Here is a 24,917-nt window from a genome sequence, read left to right on the forward strand (position 1 = left end):
CGAAGCATTCGGGGCTCTCACGACCAGACTGTGCAAGTTTCTTCCCCCAAGCCATCAGACTCCTCAATACCCAGAGTCTAGACAGACGTCTACATCATTTATTATTATATTGAAATTTGTCCTCTTCTGTGCCTATTGTCTTGTTTATTAATTACTGTACTACCCTGAACTGTTTAATGCACTTTATGTAGTCCTGTGCCAGTCTGTAGTCTAGTGCAGTTTTTATGTTGTTTTATATAGTCTAGTTTAGCCTCCTGCTGTCTCATATAGTCTAGTGTGGTTTTGTGTTGTTTCATGTAGCACCAGGGTCCTGGAGGAACGTTGTTTTTTTTGTACTGTGTACTGTACCGGCAGTTTATGGTCGAAATGACAATAAACTTGACTTGGAAAAAGTAGGGAAGGAACCTGTTAACGTTCCCCATTGCGGTGGGCAATTTTGAGACAGTCCCTAAATCGCGCTGAGTGTTGGGCGGGTCAATGGGATGACGTAAAATGATTGACACCGGGGTTAAACAGCCAGTAAAGGGCGCAGCTTGTGAAACAAAAGATAATACGATAGTTTCAGCGGGTCAATACATGGTCCGATTCCGAAGCGAACGAAAAATCAGATGCTGGTTGTCAGAAATAACTCACACCATGAGTCTCAGCAAACTGCAAAGCGGCAAAGCTTTATTTTTCACGAGTCTGCAGAGTCGGACTCAAAACTGCTCCAGCAGTATTGAGCCCAGAGCATTACATTTCATTTCCTTTTATACAGTTTCAAGTAGGTTATCACGTGTCCCTCAGTTGCTGTATCATTCCTACAATTATTCATAGTCAGCTCCACTCTCCCCCTCCCCACAGGCTTGTACATTTCGGGGGTCACATACACATTTTCTCATATCCTCTGTCCTTGGAGTTAGCCATCCGCAGAGCCATGTCTGCCAAGTTTTCAAAACACTCATCGGCCTTGGAGTTAGCCACAAGAGTACAGCTTATCTCCATCTGTTTCATCCACCTCCGCTCTCAGCTCCTAGCTTAATGACTCCCTTTTAGTTCTTCATGATTACCACAAGGTACAGATTGTACCTATACAGTTTTGCAAGAATCTTATATCCTTATTTAGCAATGTGTCAGCATATGTTTTGTAAGCTTAGATCTTAGCACAGTCTAACCTTAACCCTTTCACTTCTTACAATTCCACCCTTTTTCTTTTTAGAGTGTGCTAAGGATTTGTCCAGGGATTCCACTCTTCCAGTTCTCTGCCTCGTTGCAACAGCATTTTAGCCGGGTCAGCTGGGTTCCCTGGCTGCATTACCTGTACTACTACTCGCGTTATTAATGCTCTCAAGCAGGGTATTAAGCATGGTAATATGATTATCATTATGAGTATTCCGCCAAATATTAACAGGGCTATTCGCCACCAGCTTCCTCCCAGCAGACTATCCAGCCAACTCAGGTTCCCTAAGGATCTCCAAGTTTGTACTGGCACATGGGCCAACTTCCGAATTTTGTCGGATATTTTCAACACTGCCTTTCCATTATCATTTATCTTTAGGCAACAGTTTGTCAGATTGAACTTTCCACAGACCCCTCCCTCGGAGGCCAATAGGTAATCCAATGCTAATCGATTTTGGTATATGGCTGTTCTCATCTGGCTTTGCTGCTCAGCCAGCAATTCCAGAGCCAATGCGGTTTGGTTGGTGATCACCTCTACTACAGCTTGTAGGCGTATTATTCGATTTAACATATATACCGGGGTTCGGTAACCCCATGACCCATCCTGGGCCCAAGTTGCTGGTCCGTAATATTCAATGATGCGTGCTGGAGGCCACTCGTCGCCCCATTCTCCCACCTTTATCTCCCGCTTCTCCCTTCTCAGTGAGTCAAATAACTTGATTCCCAATTCCCTATCTTCATCCTGGGGTAGGAGGGAGAACTCTGGCCTTATAAGGCCTAAGAAACAAACTCCTCCCCATCCTTTCGGCAATTTGGTGTATGCCTGATTCCCACAAATCCAGAACAGACCTTCTGGAACAAATCCTCCTTTCTTTGCTTTCCGCCAGGCTTTCCAAACACTGGGAATTCCTTCGTACGGGTTATGCCCACTGCAATTCCAGATTCCCGAATTGTTTCCCATAGCCGTACAATTGTCCTTTGCCCCTTTAGTTATGTACCAAGTCGGCTCCTCGGGCCACCAAGTGGCATTATTTTTTGTTTTAGCCAACTTTATACTCTGACATGGGCTTTCTCCTACTTTCACCTTCCCTTTTCTTTCTACACATACTTGTCCTTCCGGATAGTTTGTTAACTTCCATTCTTGCGTCCTCCCAGTCCTTTTCTTATCCCAATCATGAGCCAATAGCTCCCACACACTCAAACTCTCACCTATCCATGGCCATTGCTCGCTCATGTGGGGTCCCCCACAAACCCAACAGTCACTTACATTTAAACTTGTAGCTATTCGAGTTGCTAAGTCTATAAACAGGTTTTCCTTCATTTCCGGTCTTGTTTTTCCATAGGTTCCCCATTCTTCTCTGACTCCACCAAACTCTGCCCTTCCTTTTTCTTTCCTTTCACATATCCATTCTGTCTCAGGGCATGTACTTTCTCGTACACTCCAACTTCTCCCTTCTCCTTTTTCTTCTCTCACTGATCCACCGGGGTATCCCCTGTTCTTTCTCAGGGTATATTTTATTCCTCCCTCTTCACATTCCTCTTTTTCTTTTCCATAACATTGGTCATTTACATGTGAATGTGACACAAGGGCCCCGGGTCGTTCTTTTCCTTTCTCCAAAACTCGGTTCCTACACTTGTCACATTTCCCTTCTATTTTTCCCACATACAGAATTAAATATATTACAGTCAATAATGTAACAGTCCACATTGAGTTCATTTTTGTTGCCTTTTCAGTTTCACCACCAACGGTTCTTCACTGGGAACACAGGTCCACTCCGTGTGTCCCTCAGGCTTAACTGGTCCCTTTATTCTGGATGCGTGGGTCCACCCTTTCTCTTTTGTTCGTACGGCCGCCTCGGTGGTTAACAGGACCTGGAAAGGGCCTTCCCACTGTGGTTGTAACTTCTCCGGCTTCCAGGTCCGTACCAGAACCCAATCTCCAGGCACGATCTGATGTAAAGCAAAGTCGAGCGGCGGAGTCTGGGCCAAGAGACCCTTCTTCCGCAGTTCTGCAAAGGAACGAGATAGTGCCAGTAAATAGTTCCTTATAAAAATATCACCCCCTTGTAGCGTGGGGTACCCTTCTACCTTATTCCAATACGGGAGTCCAAACAGCATTTCATAGGGGGAGATTCCTATATCCTTCCTGGGTGCTGTTCGGATTCTTAACAGGGCGATGGGGAGACACTTAGTCCAGGGTAACTTGGTTTCTAGCATTAATTTGGTCAATTGCGCCTTTAAGGTACTGTTCATCCTTTCCACCCGTCCCGAACTCTGGGGATGCCACGGGGTATGGTATTTCCATTGGATACTCAATGCATCACAAATCAACTGGTGCGTCTTGGAGGCAAAGTGTGTCCCTCTGTCCGAGTCTATGGACCCCATGATCCCATATCTGGGGATTATGTTTTCTAGTAGTATTCGGGCTACTGTAGGCGCATCGGCCTTTGTGGTCGGGTATGCTTCCACCCAGTGGGTAAAATGATCCACTATTACTAACAGGTACTTCCATCTCTGCACTGAGGGTAGTTCGGTAAAGTCGATCTGGACTCTATGGAACGGTCTCATGGCCAGTGGCTGGCCACCTCTTGGAGTGGATCGCATCACTTTCTTGTTTATCCGCTGGCACGTCGGACATCCAGTTATCTCTTGCTGGGCCAGTGTGTATATTCCTTTGCATACATAGTCCCTCAGAATTGTGTCGCACATGGCCTGTACTCCCCAGTGGGTTTGATGGTGCAACTGTTGGAGGATGTTGCGGGTTACTTCCTTATTTAGTACCTGTCTCCCATCCGGGACCGTCCATTTACCATCAGTGTCTTTTCGGGCTCCTAGTTGGTTCATGCTATCAATCTCTATTTGGGTAAACATAGGTTGTTTAGTAAGTCCTTCCCTCACTGGTATCAAGGTCAGGAGTTGGATCGGGTCTTCAACGGCTGCTCGTTTGGCCTCCCCATCGGCTAGACGGTTCCCTACTGCTTCAGGTGTTGATCCTTTTTGGTGTCCGGGTACATGTACTACCGCAATCTCAGTTGGTAGGGCCAGGGCTTCCAATGTCATACTTATCATTTGCTCGTGTGCCAGTCCCTTTCCTCTGGCCGTTATCAGTCCTCTTTCTTTCCATATCTTCCCAAAGGTATGTACTATCCCATAGGCGTACTTAGAGTCAGTGTATATTGTTCCGATCCTCTTCTCCAATATCCTCAGAGCCCTCTGGAGTGCGTATAATTCGCATGACTGGGCCGACCAGTTTCCCGGTAATCTCCCGGACTCCACTATTCTTTCAGTCTCTCCGTCAATGATGGCATATCCGCTGTGCCGTACTCCATCAATACATCGTGAGGATCCATCTATATACAATTCCTGTCCTTCTCCCAGGGGAACTTCCCGTAAGTCCTCCCGGCTCTTTGTTTGCAAGTCCAGCAATTCAATACAGTCGTGTTCTGACTCCTTTTCTTCTAGTCCTCCATAGAGGAACTGGGCTGGGTTGCAACTGGAATCCTTTGCGAAGTTTAGGTCTTCTCCGGTCATCAGTATAGTTTCGTACTTTAGAATGCGGGAGTCAGTGAGCCACCGATGTGCCTTCTGGGCTAGTAGGGTGCTGACCGAGTGGGGAGAATGCACTGTGATCTTCCCTCCAAAGGTTAGTTTCCGGGCTTCCTCTACCAATACCGCTGTCGCTGCCACTGCTTGGATACAGGTGGGCCATCCACGCGATACCGGGTCTAACATTTTTGACAGGAAAGCCACGGGTTGCCGCTTTCCTCCTCTTAGTTGGGTGAGTACCCCTTGGGCCATTCCTTCGGCATTGTTGACGTACAGCTGGAATGGTTTTTTCCAGGGCTGGCAAGACTAACACCGGAGCACGGATCAATTGCCCCTTGATATAGTTGAATTTTTGCTCCTCTTCCTTTTTCACCCGTTGTCGTGTCCGGGAGCGCGTCATAATAAAGGGGGGTCCTGATTGTGGTGGATTCCCTTCCTCCCACTTCTTCCTTTCTTTTTCTAACCACTCATCGTATTCCTCTTTTCGTTTTTCTTCTTCTTCCGCCCATTCTTCCCGTTCTTTTTCCTTTTCAGCCTCCGCCTCCCGTGCCGGATCGTCCGGTTGGAGGGGGGCAGAGGGAGCCGCCTCCGGTTGTTCAGGCCGGGGCACGTAAGGCGGAGGTAAATGATTCAATACTTCCCAAGGAGGTTTCTCCTTGTTCTTTGTTTCCAATTTGTAACTTCTGGCTGAGTCTCCTGGCCCCGAAACCCAGCAAGAGGCGTATTCACTTTCTTCTTCTTTTACATTTGGCTTAGAGTTTACATATATGTTTAAGGCCTGTCTAACCCAATCCTCATCTGACCCAAATGGTGGCCACCATACCGAGGACCCTTTTATTGGCTGTTTGGACCATGATTTGCAATATTCTACCATTCTCTTTTTCTGCTTTCCCTTTGTTCGTCCATATCCCCATCCTGCAAACATTCTACCGAGGGGGCTATCAGGAGGTACCTTCGGGAACAAACCCGAACTCTCCGGCTCCTCTTCCTTTGAGCTTCCCCCTCCCATTATTCCCTTCCCGGCCCGGTTCTTTTTACTCTAGGTGTCGTCACACCTAGTTTACCCGGTCACACCCACCTAGATCTCAGTTAGCTAGTCTCACTTACCCGGTGTGCCGTAGAACCGTCTCCTTTCCTCCCTGCTTTGCCGCCTTGCGCTGTCCGGATCTCACTCGCTCAAGCCGTTTCAGACGACGAGCAAGGAATCAGGGACTGCCGAACTCGGCAGGGTGCACCTTCTCCGATGTCCTTCCTCTCGCCCTCCACGACCGGAGTGGGGATCCCGGACGAGACCCCCAGCTGTCAGAAATAACTCACACCATGAGTCTCAGCAAACTGCAAAGCGGCAAAGCTTTATTTTTCACGAGTCTGCAGAGTCGGACTCAAAACTGCTCCAGCAGTATTGAGCCCAGAGCATTACATTTCATTTCCTTTTATACAGTTTCAAGTAGGTTATCACGTGTCCCTCAGTTGCTGTATCATTCCTACAATTATTCATAGTCAGCTCCACTCTCCCCCTCCCCACAGGCTTGTACATTTCGGGGGTCACATACACATTTTCTCATATCCTCTGTCCTTGGAGTTAGCCATCCGCAGAGCCATGTCTGCCAAGTTTTCAAAACACTCATCGGCCTTGGAGTTAGCCACAAGAGTACAGCTTATCTCCATCTGTTTCATCCACCTCCGCTCTCAGCTCCTAGCTTAATGACTCCCTTTTAGTTCTTCATGATTACCACAAGGTACAGATTGTACCTATACAGTTTTGCAAGAATCTTATATCCTTATTTAGCAATGTGTCAGCATATGTTTTGTAAGCTTAGATCTTAGCACAGTCTAACCTTAACCCTTTCACTTCTTACACTGGTGTAATTTTAAGTCTGTTTTTTAAGTGGGATGTCCGGGGTTGCTAGGGAACGCGGGCTTTCCGTTTCCGGTGGGGGGGGAGGGACGGGCGCTTGGCGGTTAGCGTGGAGACGGTGTCATGGCGCTGGTGCAGAACGGAACGGGGACGTGCAGCGAGGCCGGCGACAGCCCGCCCGGCGCCAAGCGTCTGCGGCCGGGCGAGCCCACCGCCGAGCCTGGGAACCGGGTGACGGTGGTGCTCGGCGCCCAGTGGGGAGACGAGGGCAAGGGCAAGGTGGTGGACCTGCTGGCACAGGACGCCGAGCTGGTGTGCCGCTGCCAGGTGAGGGGTGGGCGGGGCTCTCCGCGGCATATATTATCATAATCGGGGCGGGTCCCGCGTGACGTCGGGCGGTCCTCATTTACATATCACTGGCTTCGGCCGGTGAGTGGATGCAGCGCGCGTAGTTTGCATAATTTATGCTATTTCCGCTTATTTATTGTATATTTTATACGGAGCCATTCCTCAGTGACCCGGATTAAATTTGCGCGCGCGTGTATGTCTGTATATATACCTAACAATATATATATATGTGTGTGTGTGTGTATGTGTATGTATATATAGACCTGAATTGACTTTATTTCTTACATCCTTCACTTACAAGAGTAAAAATCTTTACATATATATATGTGTGTGTGTGTGTGTGTGTGTTACGCTTCCATCTAAATGTGCAATCAGTAATTTATAATTTATAATAAATAGAACAGTCGATGTAATATAGAGTACACTCAAATCAGCGTGTTGTCGTGTGGCCAAGTGGTTAAGGTCCTTCCCATGGACAACATCGTGGAGAGGGGAGACTTGCAGCATGGCCAACTGCCAGTCTCCCATACAACCCTGTTCAGGCCTGCGCCCTGGAAACTTTGCAAGGTGAAAATCCGTGGTCTATCAAGTCTAACGGATGCCTACAAATTAGAGTGAATTAATCAGTCTGATGGCCTGGTGGAAGAAGCTGTCCCGGAGCCTGTTGGTCCTGGCTTTTATGCTGCGGTACCGTTTCCCGGATGGCAGCAGTGGAATAGATTGTGGCTGGGATCCCCAGTGATCCCACGCACCTGCCTTTGTAAATGTCCTGAATAGTGGGAAGTTCACATCTACAGATGCGCTGGGCTGTCCACACCACTCTCTGCAGAGTCCTGCGATTAAGGGAGGTACAGTTCCCATACCAGGCAGTGATGCAGCTAGTCAGGATGCTCTCAATTGTGCCTCTGTAGAAAGTTCTCAGGTTTTGGGGGCCCATTCCAAACTTCTTCAACTGGCTGAGGTGAAAGAGGCGCTGTTGTGTCTGTTTCACCACACAGCTGGTGTGTACAGACCACGTGAGATCCTCGGTAATATGGATGCCGAGGAATTTGAAGCTGTTTACCCTCTCAACCCGAGGTCCATTGGTGACAACAGGGTTTAGCCCGTCTCCATTCCTCCTGTAATCCACAACCAGATCTTTTGTTTTTGCGACATTGAGGGAGAGGTTGTTTTCTTGACATCACTGTGTCAGGGTGATGACTTCTTCCCTGTAGGTCCCCTCATTATTGTTTGAGATGAGGCCAATCAACGTAGTGTCATCGGCAAATCTAATTAGCAGTCATGGGTATACGGGGAGTAAAGGAGGGGACTCAGTGCACACACCACTCTGTAATTGTTGGAAATCCAAGCAATACATGTAAACCTGGAGGAACTCAGCAGGTCAGACAGCATCTATGGAAATGAACAAACAGCCAACGCTTCGGGCCGAGACTGTTCTTCAGGACTGAGAAGGAAGGTGAAAGAAGCCAGAGTAAAAAGGTTGGAGGGGGGAAGGAGACTAGCTGGGGGATATTAGGTGAAGCCAGGTGAATGGGAAAGGTCAGGGGCTGGAGAGAAAGTAAAATCTGATCGGAGAGGAGAGTGGACCGTAGGAGAAAGGGAAGGAGGAGGGGACCGGGGGGGAGTGGAAGTGTCAGGCAGGTGAGAAGAAGGAAAAGGTCAAAGTGGTGAACTTGGGGGTGGGGGAGAGAATTTGTTCACCGGAAGGAGAAATCGATATTCGTAGTCGGGGGGTACCCAGGCATGGTGTCGCTCCATTCTGAAGGAGGCCTCATCTTGCCACAGGAGGAGGAGGAGGCCATGGATTGACACTCCCGAATGGGAATTAAAGTGCTCTGCCACCGGGAGGAGCGATATTAAACTGTTCATATCTGATCATCTTTAGTAATGTTTGTATATATCAGTATTTAAATGCCTACATGTGTGTGTTTCTTAGTTATTTAATTTTGTTTCTGTTGCTCATCTGATGCTATGTTCCTGCAGTGCTGCCAGAAGAAAGATTTTAATTCCATCCGTGCATCCATTATTTGTGCAAATGGCAATGAACTTGATTTATAACGCTTTTGTGTGCGTGTGTCTGTGTGTATTTGTGAGTGTGTGTTTGTTTGTTTTTTGTTTTTGTCTCTGGTTTCCTGCCACATCCCTACGAGCTGTGGGTCGGGAGTTGCCCCAGTGCGTGCATGAGATGCAGAATCTGAGTTGGTGGGAATGTGGGGTGGTTAAAATTTTGTTGGTGCAAATCAGTACAGACTGCACAGGCCAAAGGGCTTTTCTCGCGCTGTATGTCTCTGGTACGAGTCAGTGCTCTGGGCAGGAATTCACCTGCTGTTAACAGTCATTGGGAGTGTTTCTTCTCTCCTGGACTCTTTTCCCCCCAACACCCCATCCTTTCCAGTCCCAGTGAGGACCCTCGGCCTGAAACGTCAGCTGTTTATTCCTCTCCATAGATGCTGCCTGACCTGCTGAGCTCCTCTTGAGAGTGCTACTCTTTGTTCAGGAGAAACCCCAGCAGTTGGCTGTGTTGTCTGTGGCTCCCCTAGTCTGTGTGGCACACGAAACAGTCTGCATTGGGAGAAAAAGTCTCTGCCACGGGCGGCCCAGTCAGCCCTGTCCATCTGCTGTAAGTGCACACCTCTCGGTTCTGTGTTTTATTTAGCCCAACAAGCCATGCTGCCCAGCAACCCACCGATTTAACCCTAGCCTAGTGACAGCATCAGTTAATCTACTAACCAGTATGTCTTTGAGGAAACTGGGACTCTGACCCTGAGATGTAATAGTCTCCCGCTGTCTGCTACGCTACCTTCTTGTACCAAAATGATTTAGGAACAACTTCCATCAGATTTCCGAATGGACAAAGAACTCGCGAATGCCACTCACCACCTTTATTCTCCTTTTGCACTGCTGACTGTTTATACTTTTCCGATAATAATCTATAACACAGTTTGCGTTATTGGGCTGTATTTTTGCCGCAAAGCAACAGCTCCTCGACACATCAGGGATAATTTGATTCTGACGTTGGCTTACAGGATCACGACGTGAACTTATTGTTCGGCAAGGTGGGACCAGGAGTCTTTTCTTGGGTCGGGGACTGAGTAAATTGGGCATGTGGGGAGTGCGTTTGTGATTAACAATCCCCTTGTTTGTGCTTTTTCTCCTCCCCCCCCACCGCCGTCCTGCCGAATCTCAGGGTGGAAACAACGCCGGGCACACGGTCGTGGTGGATTCGGTAGAGTACGACTTTCACCTCTTGCCCAGCGGTGTCATCAACAAGAATGCCACGTCCTTCATCGGTGAGTGTTTGCCGGTGTGCAGAGGGGAACGAGCAGTCGAGGTTAGCTAGGTCCCGTCTAACTCCTCCTTGACAGGAACAAGGCTTCGTTTGTCACGTATACATCGAGACGTGCGGCGAAACGCCTCGTCTATGCCAACGACCAACACCGTCCGAGGAGCCTGCTTGGGGGCAGCCCGCAAGTGTCTCCACGCTTCCAGCGTCAACGTAGCACGCCCGCAGCTCACTATACCCAACCAAAGGCCAAAGTACATTTAGTATCAAAGTACGTATACGTCATACAACCTTGAGATTCGTCTCCTTATAGGCAGCCACGAAACAAAGAAACACAAAAGAACACATTAAAAAAATCAGACCAGCAAACATCCTATGTGCACAGAGAGAGAGAGAGAGAGAGAGAGAGAGAGAGAGAGAGAGAGAGAGAGAGAGAGAGAGAGAGAGAAAACAAATCAGACTCAACCCTTTCTCTCCAATAGTTTTAATATTATTGAAATATTGTCTTAGTTGAAGATATCTGAAGTTTTGTTTCTCTAAGTGATACGTTTCTGTGAGTTGTTGAAAGGACTCCAAGCTCTTGATAGAGTATATTGTGCTGTATGAGGTGATTCCCTTACTTGTCCACTATGTAAATCTACCATCCAGTTGTGCTGGAAGGAATTCTGTGTCATGTGCCACCCAACCTCGTATTCTTACATCTCTTTCAAAGGTTGGGTCTTTAAATTCTTTATGTCAGGTGTTTAGAGGGACTGTTGTCCACCTAGTCAGTTTACTTAAATGCTTCTGTGGGAGTGTTTTATCCCCCAGTAAAGATTGGAGAGGGATATTTATTAGTCTTTGTTCTAAATCCTTCCTCTTTGCCTCACAATTAGGGTCACACCAACAGGCCAGACCGCGCAGCTGTGGTGCTCTATAAATCTTCAAAGCCAGGCACAGCAAATCCTCCTTTATCCTTAGGCAGCTGTAATGTCTGAAATCTAATTCTTGGTGTCTGTTTTCCCCAAATAAATGTTGAAATCATTCTTTTCCATTCATTAAATTGCTTGAGAGGTACTTCAACAGGCAATGATTGAAAAAGAAAGAGCAATCTAGGTAATACATTCATCTTTATGGCTTCTATTCGATTATACAGATTCATTGGCAGCAGGGACCATCTATTTAAGTCTGCCTTATTATCAGCTGTTATGGGAATATAATTATGTTCGTAGATATAGACAGGTATTTGCACTCCTGGGTATTTAATAATATTACCTTTCCGTTTGAATTTACTCATTCTGTAAATGTTTTCTTGTAGTTGGTAATTAAAATTTAAAGTTCGGGTTTTATGTAAACTTAATTTATAGCCGGAGTAGGAACTGAGTTCTTTCAGCAGGGATAATAATGTAGACAAACCTGCACTGGGATTGGTAAGAGTCACGAGAATGTCACCCGCATATAAACAAATCGGATATTCTGTGTCTTTGATCAGGACACCTGTTATAATCTTGTCTTCTCTAATTGCCTGGGCCAACGGCTCGATAAAAAGAGCGAAAAGCATGGGGCTTAGGGCCATAATGACTATCTTAAACAAAAGAATGCTTAATCAACATATTAATGTTTCAGCAATCTTGTAAATATTAAATAACAACGTTATTGTGAGCTTTGTATTGTGGAGTGTTGCTTTACTAATCCTCGTGTGTTTTCAGGCAATGGGGTGGTTATACACCTTCCTGGACTGTTCGAGGAAGCCGAGAAGAACCTTCGTAAGGGAAAAGGTACGCTTCTCTCTGTGTGTCGAGACATGAGATCAAGATTTTGAGGGGTATAGATAGGATAAATGCGAGCAGGCATTTTCCACTGAGCAACGTGCTCACAAACTGCTGGAGGAACTCAGAAAGCCAGGCAGCATCTCCGGAGGGGGATAAATAGTCGTCTTTCCAGGCTGAGACCCTTCATCGGTGCCACACGGATGCCGCCTGACCTGCTGAGCTCCTCCATTTTGTGTGCGGTCACTCGATTGCCCGCATCTGCGGAATCTCTCGTGTTTATACTCACCGAGGCTTTTGTCCTCCAGGAACGCAAAACGACAAAGCACATTTGTATCGCTGATTTAGAAACAAGCCAGGGAATTAAACTACGCGCAGTTCCTCGATCTATTGTGTGGTTTGGTCCCGTGCCAGATAGTGCAGCCTCTAAATGCTCCAGTGGCGAGTCTACCTTTTATTCTCCCTCCGCCAGATGCCGTGTTTCTGAGGGGAACAAATAGAAAGATAAAATACAACCAGACAACTGCCAGTGGGGAATCCAAGTCTGAATCTGCGGCTGGAGACACGAGAAGTCATACTGTCTTGGAGTTAGAGCAGGGTAGTCCACGGACCCCTCGGTTAATGCAGGGGTTCACGGCATAAAAAAGATTGGGAAGCACTGGGTTAGAGGACTGCGCGTGGAGGGAGGAATGAGGCTCGTTTTGTTGAGTTCTGTGTTGTTCATTGATCAGATGGTTCAATTTAATGTCTGAGAATGTATACAGTACAGAACCAGAAATTCTTACTCTTCACAGACAGCCACGAAACAAAGAAACCCATAGAATGAAGAATAGAAACATCAGAACCCCGAAGTCCCCCTCCCTCCTCACGCACAAACAGCAGAAGTGTTGACCCACCCCCCCACTCCACAGAGACCGTGATCTAGAGTCCATCCAAAACTACAGTTCATAACCTGGCACTTCGGTATCCAAGGCAGGCTCTCTCTCTCCGGCGAGGGAGAGAGAAATTGCTCCTGCAATGAGAGCGGAGACCAGCGACGCGCTCCGACGTTACTACCTTCCGTGTCGCTTCTCCGAGCTCCCCCTCCAATCCCCCCAACTCGGGGACAGACGGGTTCCCGCTTGCCATCGGACGAGAGAGAGGTCACTTGAGCGTGAGCCTTCTGACCTGTGCGGCGTGTGGTGTGTGGTCAGTGGCGATAGCACATGCACGAGCTACGTTAGCTCCAGAACGTGTGGCAATGCTTGCGGGCTCTCCCCCAGTACACCCTCGGGTGTGTTGGTCGTTAACGTAAACGATGCATTTCACTGTATTTAACGGTGTATACATGTTGCAAATAATCTTGTGTCAACTGAGAGGGATTGGCTGCAGTCCTAAAAAACCTGTTTGTTGTCTTGCTACCTCCCCACAGGTCTGGAAGGCTGGGAATCGAGGACAGTGATCTCGGACAGAGCCCACATCGGTGAGTTGGAGTAACTACGTTTGAGGGTTGTGTGGCTGGGTGGCAGTATTCATTTTCTCTTCATCGGAGTGGTCTTTGACCTAGACGCGTTTGGCATTGTTCCTGCAGACGCTTTTCCACGGGAAAGCTGCGGCATTGGTGATTGCTGGCCACCGGTTATTAAGTCTGACCCCTTCCTTTCCCTGAGCCTTTCCCAGGACGTGTTTGTAGGTGCTCCCGCTTCATGAATCCCGTGGCTGTACTGGGCCTAGGACACCTGGGAAGATGGACGCTGTTTGCAGTAATGCGAGAGACTGTTCTTCCCGTGAAGCTATTCTGAGTTAGGTCTGGGCTGCTCTCCTCCTGCACTGTTCCTGTTGCCGTCTTCCATAGGAGCAGAATTAGGCCGTCCACCCCATGGAGTCTGTGCTCCGCCGTTCCATCGAGGCTGACTTCTTATTCCTCTCAACCCTGTTCCCCACTTCCTAATCAGCCTCCACTTCAAAGGCGAAGAATTTATTCGTCGCGTGTACATTGAAAATGCGTCGTTTTTGTCAATGACCAACACAGTCCAAGGATCTGTTAGCGTAGCCTGCAAGGGTCTAACTAATTAGAGAGGCCTTCCTTGCAACACCGGTCAGGCAAACAGCACGCATCTGAGCAAAGGATTCTCTAATACTATTCAGATCATCAAGTCCACTCCACTATTCCATCATGGCTGACCTATTATCCGTCTCAACCCCATTCTTCTGTCTTCTCCCTGTAACCTTGGACACCCTCACGAATCCAGAACCTATCACCCTCCCTCTGCTTTAAGTACACCCAATGACTTGACCTCCGCAGCCGTCTACGGCAGTGAATTCCACAGATTCATCAGCTCCCCCCCCCCCCCCCGGCGAAAGAAATTCCTCCCCATAAAAAAGGAGACAAGAGCCCGGCCCGAGTGAGGGGATGGAGTGGACAAGAGTTGGGCCCAGCGATGACTTCTTAGTAACGAGCTCCTGTGGGCACTCTCCTCTTGCTTGCAGTGTTTGACTTCCACCAGGCAGTGGACGGGGCGCAGGAACAGCAGCGGCAGGAACAGGCTGGCAAAAAGTGAGTTCGCGCCCGCCCGAGCGCCTTGGCGCCTTTTTTAACCGGGGGACGCGGGAGTCTCCGTTCAGCCGCCCTGGCCCAGGCCACCTCTAACGCTTCTCCCCCCTTTCCCCCCCGCCGTCAGCCTGGGAACCACGAAGAAAGGGATCGGCCCGGTGTACGCTTCGAAAGCCTCCCGCACCGGCCTGCGCATCTGCGACCTGCTCGCGGACTTCGAAGAGTTCACGAAGCGGTGAGTGGGTGGGGGGGAGGGGGGGGAGCGACGAGTTGGTAACCAGGCTAGCGACCGGGTGCGCAGCTTGCTGTCGTCAGGGGAAAATGCGGCTGGTTTATTAAACCGGCCTGCTCCTTTACAGCCGGTTGCTCCTGTCAGGGAATTGCCACCCCTCCTCTTGCCCACCACCCTCACTTCTACAGTTGTGTCACAACTCAGATTGAACTTATTCCTGGGACGTGGATGATAGATAGATAGCTAGATAGATACTTTATTCATCCCCATGGGGAAATTCAACTTTTTTTTCCAATGTCCCATACACTTGTTGTAGCAAAACTAATTACATACAATCAGCATTGTTCACCCCTACGGGTCCTCTCTAGTTTACCAGCACAGTCCGTAACTTGGAACTGTTTGCGCAGCCAGGTGTGGTTGCCAAAGGCAACATCTCATTAAATCTGGGCATCTCTCCATGATGCAGTGATGCTCCCTCAAACCAAATTCCCACACGGCACAAGATCCCTGCAGCAGCCGGCTAATCCAACCCACGGGCTTCCCAGATGTCCGTCGCACAGGAGGGCTGTGCGTAAGTGGTGTGTTCGTAACTTGGGGAGGATTTGTATCAGAACATAGAACAGGCCCTTTGCCCCACGATGCTGTACCGACCTCTTAACCTACTCTGAGATCAATCTGACTCTTCCCTCCCACGTTCCTCTCCATTTTTCTATCATCCTTGTGTTTATCTAAGAGTTCCTGTAGCACTCCCCCCCCCCCCCCCCCCAGTATCTGCCTCTATCCATGCACCCACCCACCCACCACACTCTGTAGGAAAAAACCTTACCTCTGACATCCCCCCCCACCATACAGGTGGCCCCTGCTTTTCAAATGTTCGCTTTATGACAGCTCGCTGTTACGAAAGACTCACATTAGTATCTGTTTTCGCTGACCAAAGAGGATTTTCGCTTTTACAAAAAGAAGACGCCCGCTTTATACGTGTGTTTACCCCCGAGAAACACTACAATGACCGTGAAGCCTTGTGCGGGCAGTTGTTTGCGCTTGCGTATTCTGGCTTCTGCCCACCTCGCCCCCCCAGTCCTGATGAAGGGTGTCAGCCCGAAACATCGGCTTTTAAATAGACGCTGCCGGACCTGCTGAGTTGCTCCAGCACGTTGTTCCGGATCTGCAGAATCTCCTGTGTTTCGTACTTTACCCTTCCCGGCTGAGCCTCTGAACTAGCCTCGCTGGCAAGGGCCTGGCACTGTGCTTCTCAGCCCTGGAAGGTCGTTTCCCCCCCCCCCACCACCATCCAGCAGTATCTTGTTGCCGAGAGGAATGGTGTCAGGGCAGTCTTGCGTTACCTGCTCGCTCACTCAGTCTTTTCCCGGTGGCCGCCCATCCTGGGTGTAACCACTTCACTTAAACTGCTGTCGGAATCAGGTTGACTGTCGTTGGTAACTGTTGCGAGATTCGATGCCTTTGCAACAAATGCAGCAGTACATTGCATTGTGTAATAGCAGAGAATAAAAAACATATAACAGTAGATATATATATATATATATTAAATAGTTAAATAAGTAGTGAGGTGGTGTTCATGGGTTCAATGTCCATTCAAGAATTGGATGGCAGAGGGGAAGAAGCTGTTCCTGAATCGCTGAGTGTGTGCCTTCAGGTTTCTGTACCTCCTCCCTGATGGCAGAGGGGAAGGAGCTGTTCCTGAATCATTGAGTGTGTGCCTTCAGGCTCCTGTACCTCCTCCCTGATGGCAGAGGGGAAGGAGCTGTTCCTGAATCATTGAGTGTGTGCCTTCAGGTTTCTGTACCTCCTCCCTGATGGCAGAGGGGAAGGAGCTGTTCCTGAATCGTTGAGTGTGTGTCTTCAGGCTCCTGTACCTCCTCCCTGATGGCAGAGGGGAAGGAGCTGTTCCTGAATCATTGAGTGTGTGCCTTCAGGTTTCTGTACCTCCTCCCTGATGGCAGAGGGGAAGGAGCTGTTCCTGAATCGTTGAGTGTGTGTCTTCAGGCTCCTGTACCTCCTCCCTGATGGCAGAGGGGAAGAAGCTGTTCCTGAATCGTTGAGTGTGTGCCTTCAGGCTCCTGTACCTCCTCCCTGATGGCAGAGGGGAAGGAGCTGTTCCTGAATCATTGAGTGTGTGTCTTCAGGCTCCTGTACCTCCTCCCTGATGGCAGAGGGGAAGAAGCTGTTCCTGAATTGTTGAGTGTGTGCCTTCAATGGGAAAGGGGGCATGACCTGGGCGATGGGGGTCCTGGATGATGGACGCTGCCTTTCTGAGGCACCGCTCCTCGAAGATGTCTTGGCTACGACGGAGGTTGGTGCCCGTGATGGAGCTGACTGAGTTCACAACTCTCTGCGGCTTATTTTGATTCTGTGCAGAAGGCGTGCCCGCCCATCCCGGATGGTGATACAGCCCGTCAGAACGCTCTCCACTGTATATCTGTAGAAGTTTGCCGGTGTTTTTGGTGACAAACCAAATCTCCTCCAACTTCTAATGAAATATAGCTGCTGTCATGCCTTCTTTGTAACTACATCAATATGCAGGGACCAGGTCTGATCCTCAGCATTCCAGCCGAGTTTAATTTTGACCCTGTCCAGCTCCAGTTCCTTCACACGGTGAGTCAGGAGCCGCAGCTGGGCACACTCCCTGCGGGTGAAGTCACTGAGGACACCGGTGGTCTCTCTCTTTCCAGCCCCCCCCCCCCACATCTTTCAGGGTTTGCATGTCGTTGCTCAAATTGCCATCCCAGCCACTCTAAGGAATTCGAAGGAAGTCCTTGGCCACTCTTAACTAAAGCGTCATCGTTGGTACTCAGCCACGGCACTCGCATCTCAAGCAAGGCCACTTCCCAAAAATGGACTCTTCGCCGGAGAGACTGCTTCCTTTCTATACCGACATAGAAAAACTGTTTTTTTAAAAAAGCTGTCGGCTCCTCCCCTCTGCTGCTGTGGCACTATAACTGGAAAAATGAGCTCTTAATTGAAAAACATTTCTTAAACGGCTGCTGGCTCCTCCCTTCTGTCCTGGCTGCTACAACCAGGAAGAAAGAAAGGTCCCTCATGGGACGTTCCTCAAGAGGATTGAGGTGCATGGGATCCATAATTGGTTGGTCGGATTCAGAATTAACCTGCTCACAGATGACAGGGTGGTGGCCGGTAGGACTGATTTTGGCGGGAGGTTTGTTCCGCAGGGATCTCTGCTGTTCATCGTGTATAAATGACCTAGATGAACACAGATTGGTGGGGGTTTAATCCAGGCACCCTTAAGGATCTTGAAATCCAAGTCCGTGGCTGCACAGGTTGAAAGGTTGATCAAGAAGGTGTACAACGAGGGGACGTCACGTGATGACGTAGGATCGAGACGTGGAAATCCAGCTCTCCCGTAAAAAACTAGTAATGTTTAAGTGAAGAAAAGTTAGTGAATACTTTCTAAAAATTACATATAAACTGCTCAGGATTGTCTTTAGATATGCCTCCTAAACAGAAGCCGAAGAAAACTACTACTTTGAAAACAGCACAAGTTGGTAAAGAACCAAGGCCGGCCACCACGATGGAGCCTCGGACTCAAGTGCATTTTACCTCCGGCGATACAGAACAGAACAGGGAACTGCGGCAACATCAACAGTCTCCAAGAAGGAGCAACAGGAACTGCGCATGCGTGAAGGAAGGGGCATGCGCAAACACGAGCAGTTCAAACTACAAATCCCAGCTACGATCGGAAGTGAAAGTGAATCCGAGGTGGATTCGGATTCTCTGGACCACACAGATGAAGATGAGGAGGCAGAAGAAGAACAACAACAGGAAGAGGTTGGAGGTGGAAGATCTCCTGGAGACATAAGAAAAGCTTTGGTGCAAATAATGCATGAATTAAAAGAATTTAAAACATTAGAAGTAATAAAAGAAGATATTAAAAATATGAAGACTATGTTTGATAAAGTGGTGAAAAAACAGGAGAAAATAGACAAGAAAGTTTAAAAAGTTGGAAGAAATAACGGGAGATACCATTGATAGAGTGAATAAAATTGGAAGATAATATTCTTGCCTGGACATCAGAAAGAAAACGGTTGTTGGAAAAAGTGGATGTGCTTGAAAATTTTAGCAGATGAAATAATATTAAGATTGTTAGTCTTAAAGAAGGTATAGAGGGAGAGGATCCAATAAAAAAATTTCAAAAATGGATCCCGGAAAATTTGGAAATGGAAGAAGGAACCCAGTTAATTGAAATCAAAAGGGCTCATAGAGCCTTAAGACCAAAACATCAACTTGATCAAAACCCACGATCAATCTTGATAAAATGCTTAAGATATCAAGATAAAGAAAAGATCCTGAAGGCGGCTGCCCAACGTGCCAGAAAGAGAAACGGGCCATTGATGATAGAAGGGAAAACAGTTCTTTTCTATCTTGATAGAAGTCATGACCTTTTGAAGAGAAAGAAGGAATTTAACCCAGCAAAAAAAGTCTTATGGGAAAAGGGTTATAAATTTAAAAGCTAAAGATTTAAAAGTGAAACGGATTAAAGATGAAGACAGGGACAGTGAATGGAGTTGATGGACATTTAAGGACAGAAGAATATTTAAATATACTTTTAATTATATGATACGGGGGAGAAAGGTAAAAATTGGAGAAATATTAATCGAGAGTAGTGATTTTTTTTCTTCTCTTATATATACTTTTTTATGTTACGGGGAGCTGGGGGAACTTCAGATTGATCGCTACGGGATTCACGTGTATAATCATGGCGATTGCCATGACCCGTACAACGGAAGGGGATAATGTTGTGTTTTTTTTCATTCACAACATTAGTAGGGGGGGTATTTTGTTTTTTTTAATAACATTTTTTAATTTAATGTTCTTTTTCTTTCTTTGCCTGGACGATCGGGGGGGGGGGGGGGGAGGGGGGAGACACATAACAACATGGAGAATTTTTTAAAAATTCCTCAAGGTACTACAAGAGTTGAAATATTATATATTATTATAGACTAATTTACTGAATTTTTAAAGTTTTAATGTTAATGGGCTTAATGGACTGGTGAAAAGAAAAAGAATTTTAACATACATTAAGAAAATGAAAATAGATATAGCTTTTTTACAAGAAACACATTTAACAGAGATAGAACACCAGAAATTAAAGAGAGATTGGGTCAGAAATGTTATTGCAGCTTCATTTAATTCAAAAGCGAGGGGAGTTGCAATTTTGGTTAATAAAACTTTACCAATTAAAATACAAAATGTATTAATTGATTCTGCGGGGAGATATGTAATTATACATTGTCAAATCTTTTCAGAACTATGGACTGTTATGAATATTTATGCACCAAGTGAAAACAATGTAAAATTTATACAAGAAGCCTTTTTGAATTTGGCTGACACACATGACAAAATATTAATAGGTGGAGACTTTAACTTTTGTCTAGACCCAGTTTTAGATAGGTCAACAAAGGTTGTTACAAAATCAAAAGTAGCAAAATTAACTTTATCATTGATGAAAGATTTAAATTTGATTGGTATATGGAGAAGAATTAATCCAAAAGAAAGAGATTATTCATTTTATTCAAATAGACATAAAACTTACTCAAGGATAGATTTTTTCCTATTATCAACGAATATTCAAGACTGAGTGAAAAGTATGGAATATAAAGCAAGAATATTGTCAGATCATTCCCCCTTGATAATGACAATGATAATGATGGATAAGGAGGAATCGATTTACAGATGGAGATTTAATTCAATATTATTAAAACGTCAAGATTTTTGTGATTTTTATGGAAAAACAGATTCAGTTTTTTTTTTGATACAAATTTACATTCAGTTGATGATAAATTTATATTATGGGAAGCGATGAAGGCATATTTGAGGGGCCAGATAATAAGTTATATTTCTAAAATTTAGAAGGAATATATGGTAGAAACAGATCAATTGGAAAAAGAGATTACAAAATTAGAAAAAGAATCTCAAAGATATACGACAGAAGAAAAACAAAGGCAACTTGTTAATAAGAAGCTACAATATAATACACTTCAGACATACCGAACAGAAAAAGCAATTATGAGAACTAAACAGAGATATTACGAACTAGGTGAAAGATCACACAAGATTCTTGCTTGGCAGTTAAAAACAGACCAGGCTTCAAAATGATAAATACAATTAGAACAAGTGTAAATACAATTAATTATAAACCTTTAGAAATTAATGAAACTTTTAGAAGTTTTTATTCTGAATTATATCAATCGGAATCACAAAATGATATTGTTGAGATAGAAAGGTTTTTATCACAAATAACTCTCCCAAAATTGAATTCGGAAGAACAGAAGGGATTAGATATGCCTTTAATATTAAAAGAGGTCGAAGAAGCTTTAGGATCACTTCAGAGTAATAAATCTTGAGGAGAAGATGGTTTTCCACCCGAATTTTATAAAAAATTTAAAGATTTATTAATTCCTCCTTTTATGGAGCTAATACAGCAAGCGGAAAGAACGCATAAACTTCCAGAATCTTTTTCGACAGCTATTTTAATAGTATTGCCAAAAAAAGATAGAGATCTTTTAAAGCCAACATCATATAGACCTATTTCTTTGTTGAACACCGACTATAAAATAATAGCAAAGATTTTATCTAATAGATTATCTAAATACTTACCAAAATTAATACATATGGATCAAACAGGATTTATCAAAAATAGACAATCGGCGAATAATGTAACTCAGTTACTTAGCATAATTCATCTGGCACAAAAGAGGGAGGAAATGAGTGTGGCAGTTGCTTTGGATGCAGAAAAAGCATTTGATGATTGGAATGGGATTTTTTATTTCAGGTATTGGAAAAATATGGATTAGGAGTATCTTTTATAAATTGGATTAAAACCTTAAATACGATTCCCAAAGCTAAAGTAGTGACAAATGGCCAAATTTCAACATCATTTCAGTTAACAAGGTCAACTAGACAAGGTTGTCCATTATCACCTGCTTTATTTGTGTTGGCGATAGAACCATTAACTGAATTAATTAGAACTGATTCAGATATTATGGGTTTCAGAGTTAATCAGGAGGAATATAAGATTAACTTATTTGCTGACGATGTTCTGCTTTATCTAACAAACCCATTGTACGCGTTGCGTAAATTATCTTCTAGATTGGAAGAATATGGGAAAATATCAGGGTACAAAATAAATTGGGATAAAAGTGAAATTCTACCCCTTACTAAAGGAGACTATAGTCAATGTTGATTAATAACTCAATTTAGATGGCCGATAAATGGTATAAAGTATTTAGGTATAAGAGTTGATAATGATATAAAGAATTTATATAAATTAAATGCCATTATTGAAAAATTTCAAGATCTTGATAAATGGATGATGTTACCAATAACATTAGTAGGTAGAGTCAATGCTGTAAAAATAAATCTATTCCCTAGATTACAATATTTATTCCAAATACTACCAATACAATTACCGCAGAAGTTTTTTTCAAGTGTTAAATAAATGTGTGAGGAAGTTCCTTTGGAAAGGTAAGATGTCAAGAATATTGTTGGAAAAATTGACATGGAAATTTGACCTAGGAGGGTTACAATTACCAAATTTTAAGAATTATTACAAAGCAAATCAACTTAGATTTATTGCATCTTTTTTTGATCAAGATAAACCGGCATGGATTAGAATAGAGTTAGATAAGATAGGAGAAAATATACCAGAAGATTTTATATATAAATGGGAATCTAAATGGATACGGGAAAAGAAAGAATCTCCTATATTAAAACATTTGATTGATTTATGGAATAAGATAAATGTTGATGATGAGATAAAGAAATCTTTATTAGCAAAGAAACCTTTAATTCAAAATAAACTTATTCCTTTTACAATGGATAACCAACTTTTATATAACTGGTTTCAAAAAGGGATTAGATATATAGGAGACTGTTTTGAAGGAGGTAAATTAATGTCATTTGATCAATTAAAGAATAAATACAAAATATCAAATAACACTTTTTTGTTATTTCCAATTAAGGGCTTATTTAAGAGATAAACTGGGTCAAACAATGTTAATGCCGAAACCTAATGAAATAGAAACTTTAATTCAAAAAGGAAAAAAATTAAAAACTTATTTCTTGTATGTATAGTTTGATTCAAAAACAGGCAATTAAACAAGAAATTCATAAGTCAAGACAAAAATGGGAAACTGATTTGAATATTAAAATTGATGAAACAAGTTGGTCAAGACTATGTCTTGACAGTATGACAAATACAACAAATGTCTGACTAAGATTAGTACAATATAATTTTTTACATCAATTATAACACCACAAAAAAAATAGATTAAACCCAAATTTATCTGATCAGTGTTTTCGATGTAATCAAGAAATTGGTACTTTTTTACATTCTACTTGGTCTTGTTTTAAAATTCATCCTTTTTGGACAAATTTAAGAGTTTTATTGGAACACAACTTCCACATAACCCAATATTATTTTTACTAGGTGACATTGAAGGGATAAAACCGAAACCCAAATTGAACAAATATCAGAAAGAATTCATAAAATTTGCATTGGCAGTAGCCAAAAAGGCTATTGCAGTTACTTGGAAATCGGATTCATACTTAAGTATAGATCGTTGGAAGAATGAAATTTTCAGCTGCATTCCACTTGAAAAAATTACTTATAATTTAAGAAATAAATATGATATATTTCTGAAAATTTGGCGCCCTTATTTACAAAAGATAGGATTAAATATATAGGTGCTCCGAAGATAAAATTATTGGTCATCTGGGGAAAGAAATAAATATAAATATTAAAGCTATTTTGAACTCCATGGAGCATGTGGGGGTCTTCCAATATCCAGGCACTCTTTCTTTCTTTCATTTTTCTTTTCTTCTTTCTTTTTTTTTCTCTTTTTCATATATATAGGGACATGTTGGGGGGGGGAGGGGGTTAAGGGGAGGGGGGATGGCTGATATTTCTTTGAAAGTTCAATTAAAATTTTTTTTTAAAAAGGTGTACGACGTGCTTGCCGTTATTTGTCAAGGCACTGAGTTTGAGTTAGGAAGTTGCATTGAAGCTTTGTAAAACTTTAGTTGGGCCACTGGGTGGCGGGTTATAGATGCGTCCCTACCAAAGGAAGTGTAAGGCCCTCCGCTAGCCTGCAGGTCACCCTTGGGCGAGGTGTAGTACCTGCTTAGCCCCCCCAACCCCCCCCGATCAGGGTCACGTGAAGCCACGGGATCAGGTAGTGGGTGGTCATATGAGCAGCCGGTGCATATCACAAATCCTGGTTTTGTGACCACTGACGCCAGGCAGACGATCTCTGAAGAGCGTTGATAATGCCTGGGGGTGGGGGGTGGGTCACCCATCCTGTAAAAACACTACCCCAGAAGAAGGCAATGACAAGCCATTTCTGTAGAATTTGCCAAGATCAGTTGTGGTGAAGACCATGATCGTCCACGTCATACAACACAACACATGATGATGGTGATAATGAGTTAGGCCGCATCCAGAGGATTGATTTTGATTCTGGTCCCCCCATTACAGGAAGGGTGCGGAGGCTCAGGAGAGCATCAGAGGGCGTTGGGGTTACTAGATTCAGGTTGTTTTCTCTGGAACGGTAGAGGCTGAAGAGAGACCTGATTGTGAGGCATAAACAGCCGACATTTTCTTCCCCCAGGGTGCAAGTATCTAAGGGGGCATGTATTTAAGACGAGAGGAGGCAAGTTCAAAGGAGGTTGTTTATTTTTTAGCATCCCCTGCCAGGGCTGGTGGTGGAGGCAAACAGGATGAGAGGCATTTAAGGGGCTCTTAGGCATGTGACCGTGCAGAGAATGGAGGGATGTGGACATTGTGTTGGCAGAGGGGATTAGTATGGCTCAGTGAGTTGGGCACAGCGTGGTAGATTCTGTGTGCTGTGCCGGTCCAGATTCCACACAGACAATGCCAGAGGCTGCTGTCGAACCTGCGTCTCTGGAGGTGTGAGGCGGTGGATCCAGTTGCACCATTGTGTGGCTGTCTTTGTTCACAGTCCTCTCATTTCACCAGTGGCCGGGAATCTCTTGTTTCTCTCACGGCGGTGAGCACTGCTTGTTTTAAAAAGCCCACTTGCTTTACAGATGTGCTCTAGCGAGGGGAGTCTGCTGACCCTGTCCCCGTTTGACCCACCGACTTGGCTGACTCTCAGCAGCCCAGTCAGTGTGAGGGCAGTTCAGGAAGGGGACTTGCCTGTGTGATACCCACTTTA

The 24,917-nt window shown here is 45.1% G+C and overlaps 2 protein-coding genes across 2 annotated transcripts in view; one reads left to right on the plus strand and one right to left on the minus strand.

Moving 5' to 3' along the window:
- Positions 1 to 648: 648 nt before the first annotated feature.
- Positions 649 to 6,560, minus strand: LOC140717669 (endogenous retrovirus group 3 member 1 Env polyprotein-like). Its single transcript, XM_073031306.1, has 2 exons — positions 5,812 to 6,560; positions 649 to 3,167 (listed from the first exon to the last, which is right to left on the minus strand). Exon 2 carries the CDS (start codon positions 2,873 to 2,875, stop codon positions 1,205 to 1,207), a length of 1,671 nt encoding a protein of 556 aa, XP_072887407.1. The 5' UTR covers positions 2,876 to 3,167; positions 5,812 to 6,560; the 3' UTR covers positions 649 to 1,204.
- Positions 6,561 to 6,654: 94 nt separating this feature from the next.
- The window catches only part of LOC140717670 (adenylosuccinate synthetase isozyme 2-like), a 39,899-nt gene continuing 21,636 nt past the window's right edge, over positions 6,655 to 24,917 (plus strand). Inside the window, exons 1-6 of the mRNA XM_073031307.1 lie at positions 6,655 to 6,889; positions 10,098 to 10,200; positions 11,882 to 11,950; positions 13,353 to 13,403; positions 14,411 to 14,477; positions 14,602 to 14,709. Of these exons, the coding sequence (XP_072887408.1) occupies positions 6,686 to 6,889; positions 10,098 to 10,200; positions 11,882 to 11,950; positions 13,353 to 13,403; positions 14,411 to 14,477; positions 14,602 to 14,709 (602 nt within the window). The 5' untranslated portion in view covers positions 6,655 to 6,685. The remainder of the gene's footprint in view (positions 6,890 to 10,097; positions 10,201 to 11,881; positions 11,951 to 13,352; positions 13,404 to 14,410; positions 14,478 to 14,601; positions 14,710 to 24,917) is intronic.

This window comes from Hemitrygon akajei, chromosome 28 (genome assembly GCF_048418815.1).
Source record: "Hemitrygon akajei chromosome 28, sHemAka1.3, whole genome shotgun sequence".
Taxonomy (NCBI): Eukaryota; Metazoa; Chordata; class Chondrichthyes; order Myliobatiformes; family Dasyatidae; genus Hemitrygon; species Hemitrygon akajei.

Bases quoted from the DNA above. Each gene is read 5' to 3' on its own strand.
- LOC140717669 (XM_073031306.1), bottom strand. From the start codon at position 2,875: ATGAACTCAATGTGGACTGTTACATTATTGACTGTAATATATTTAATT.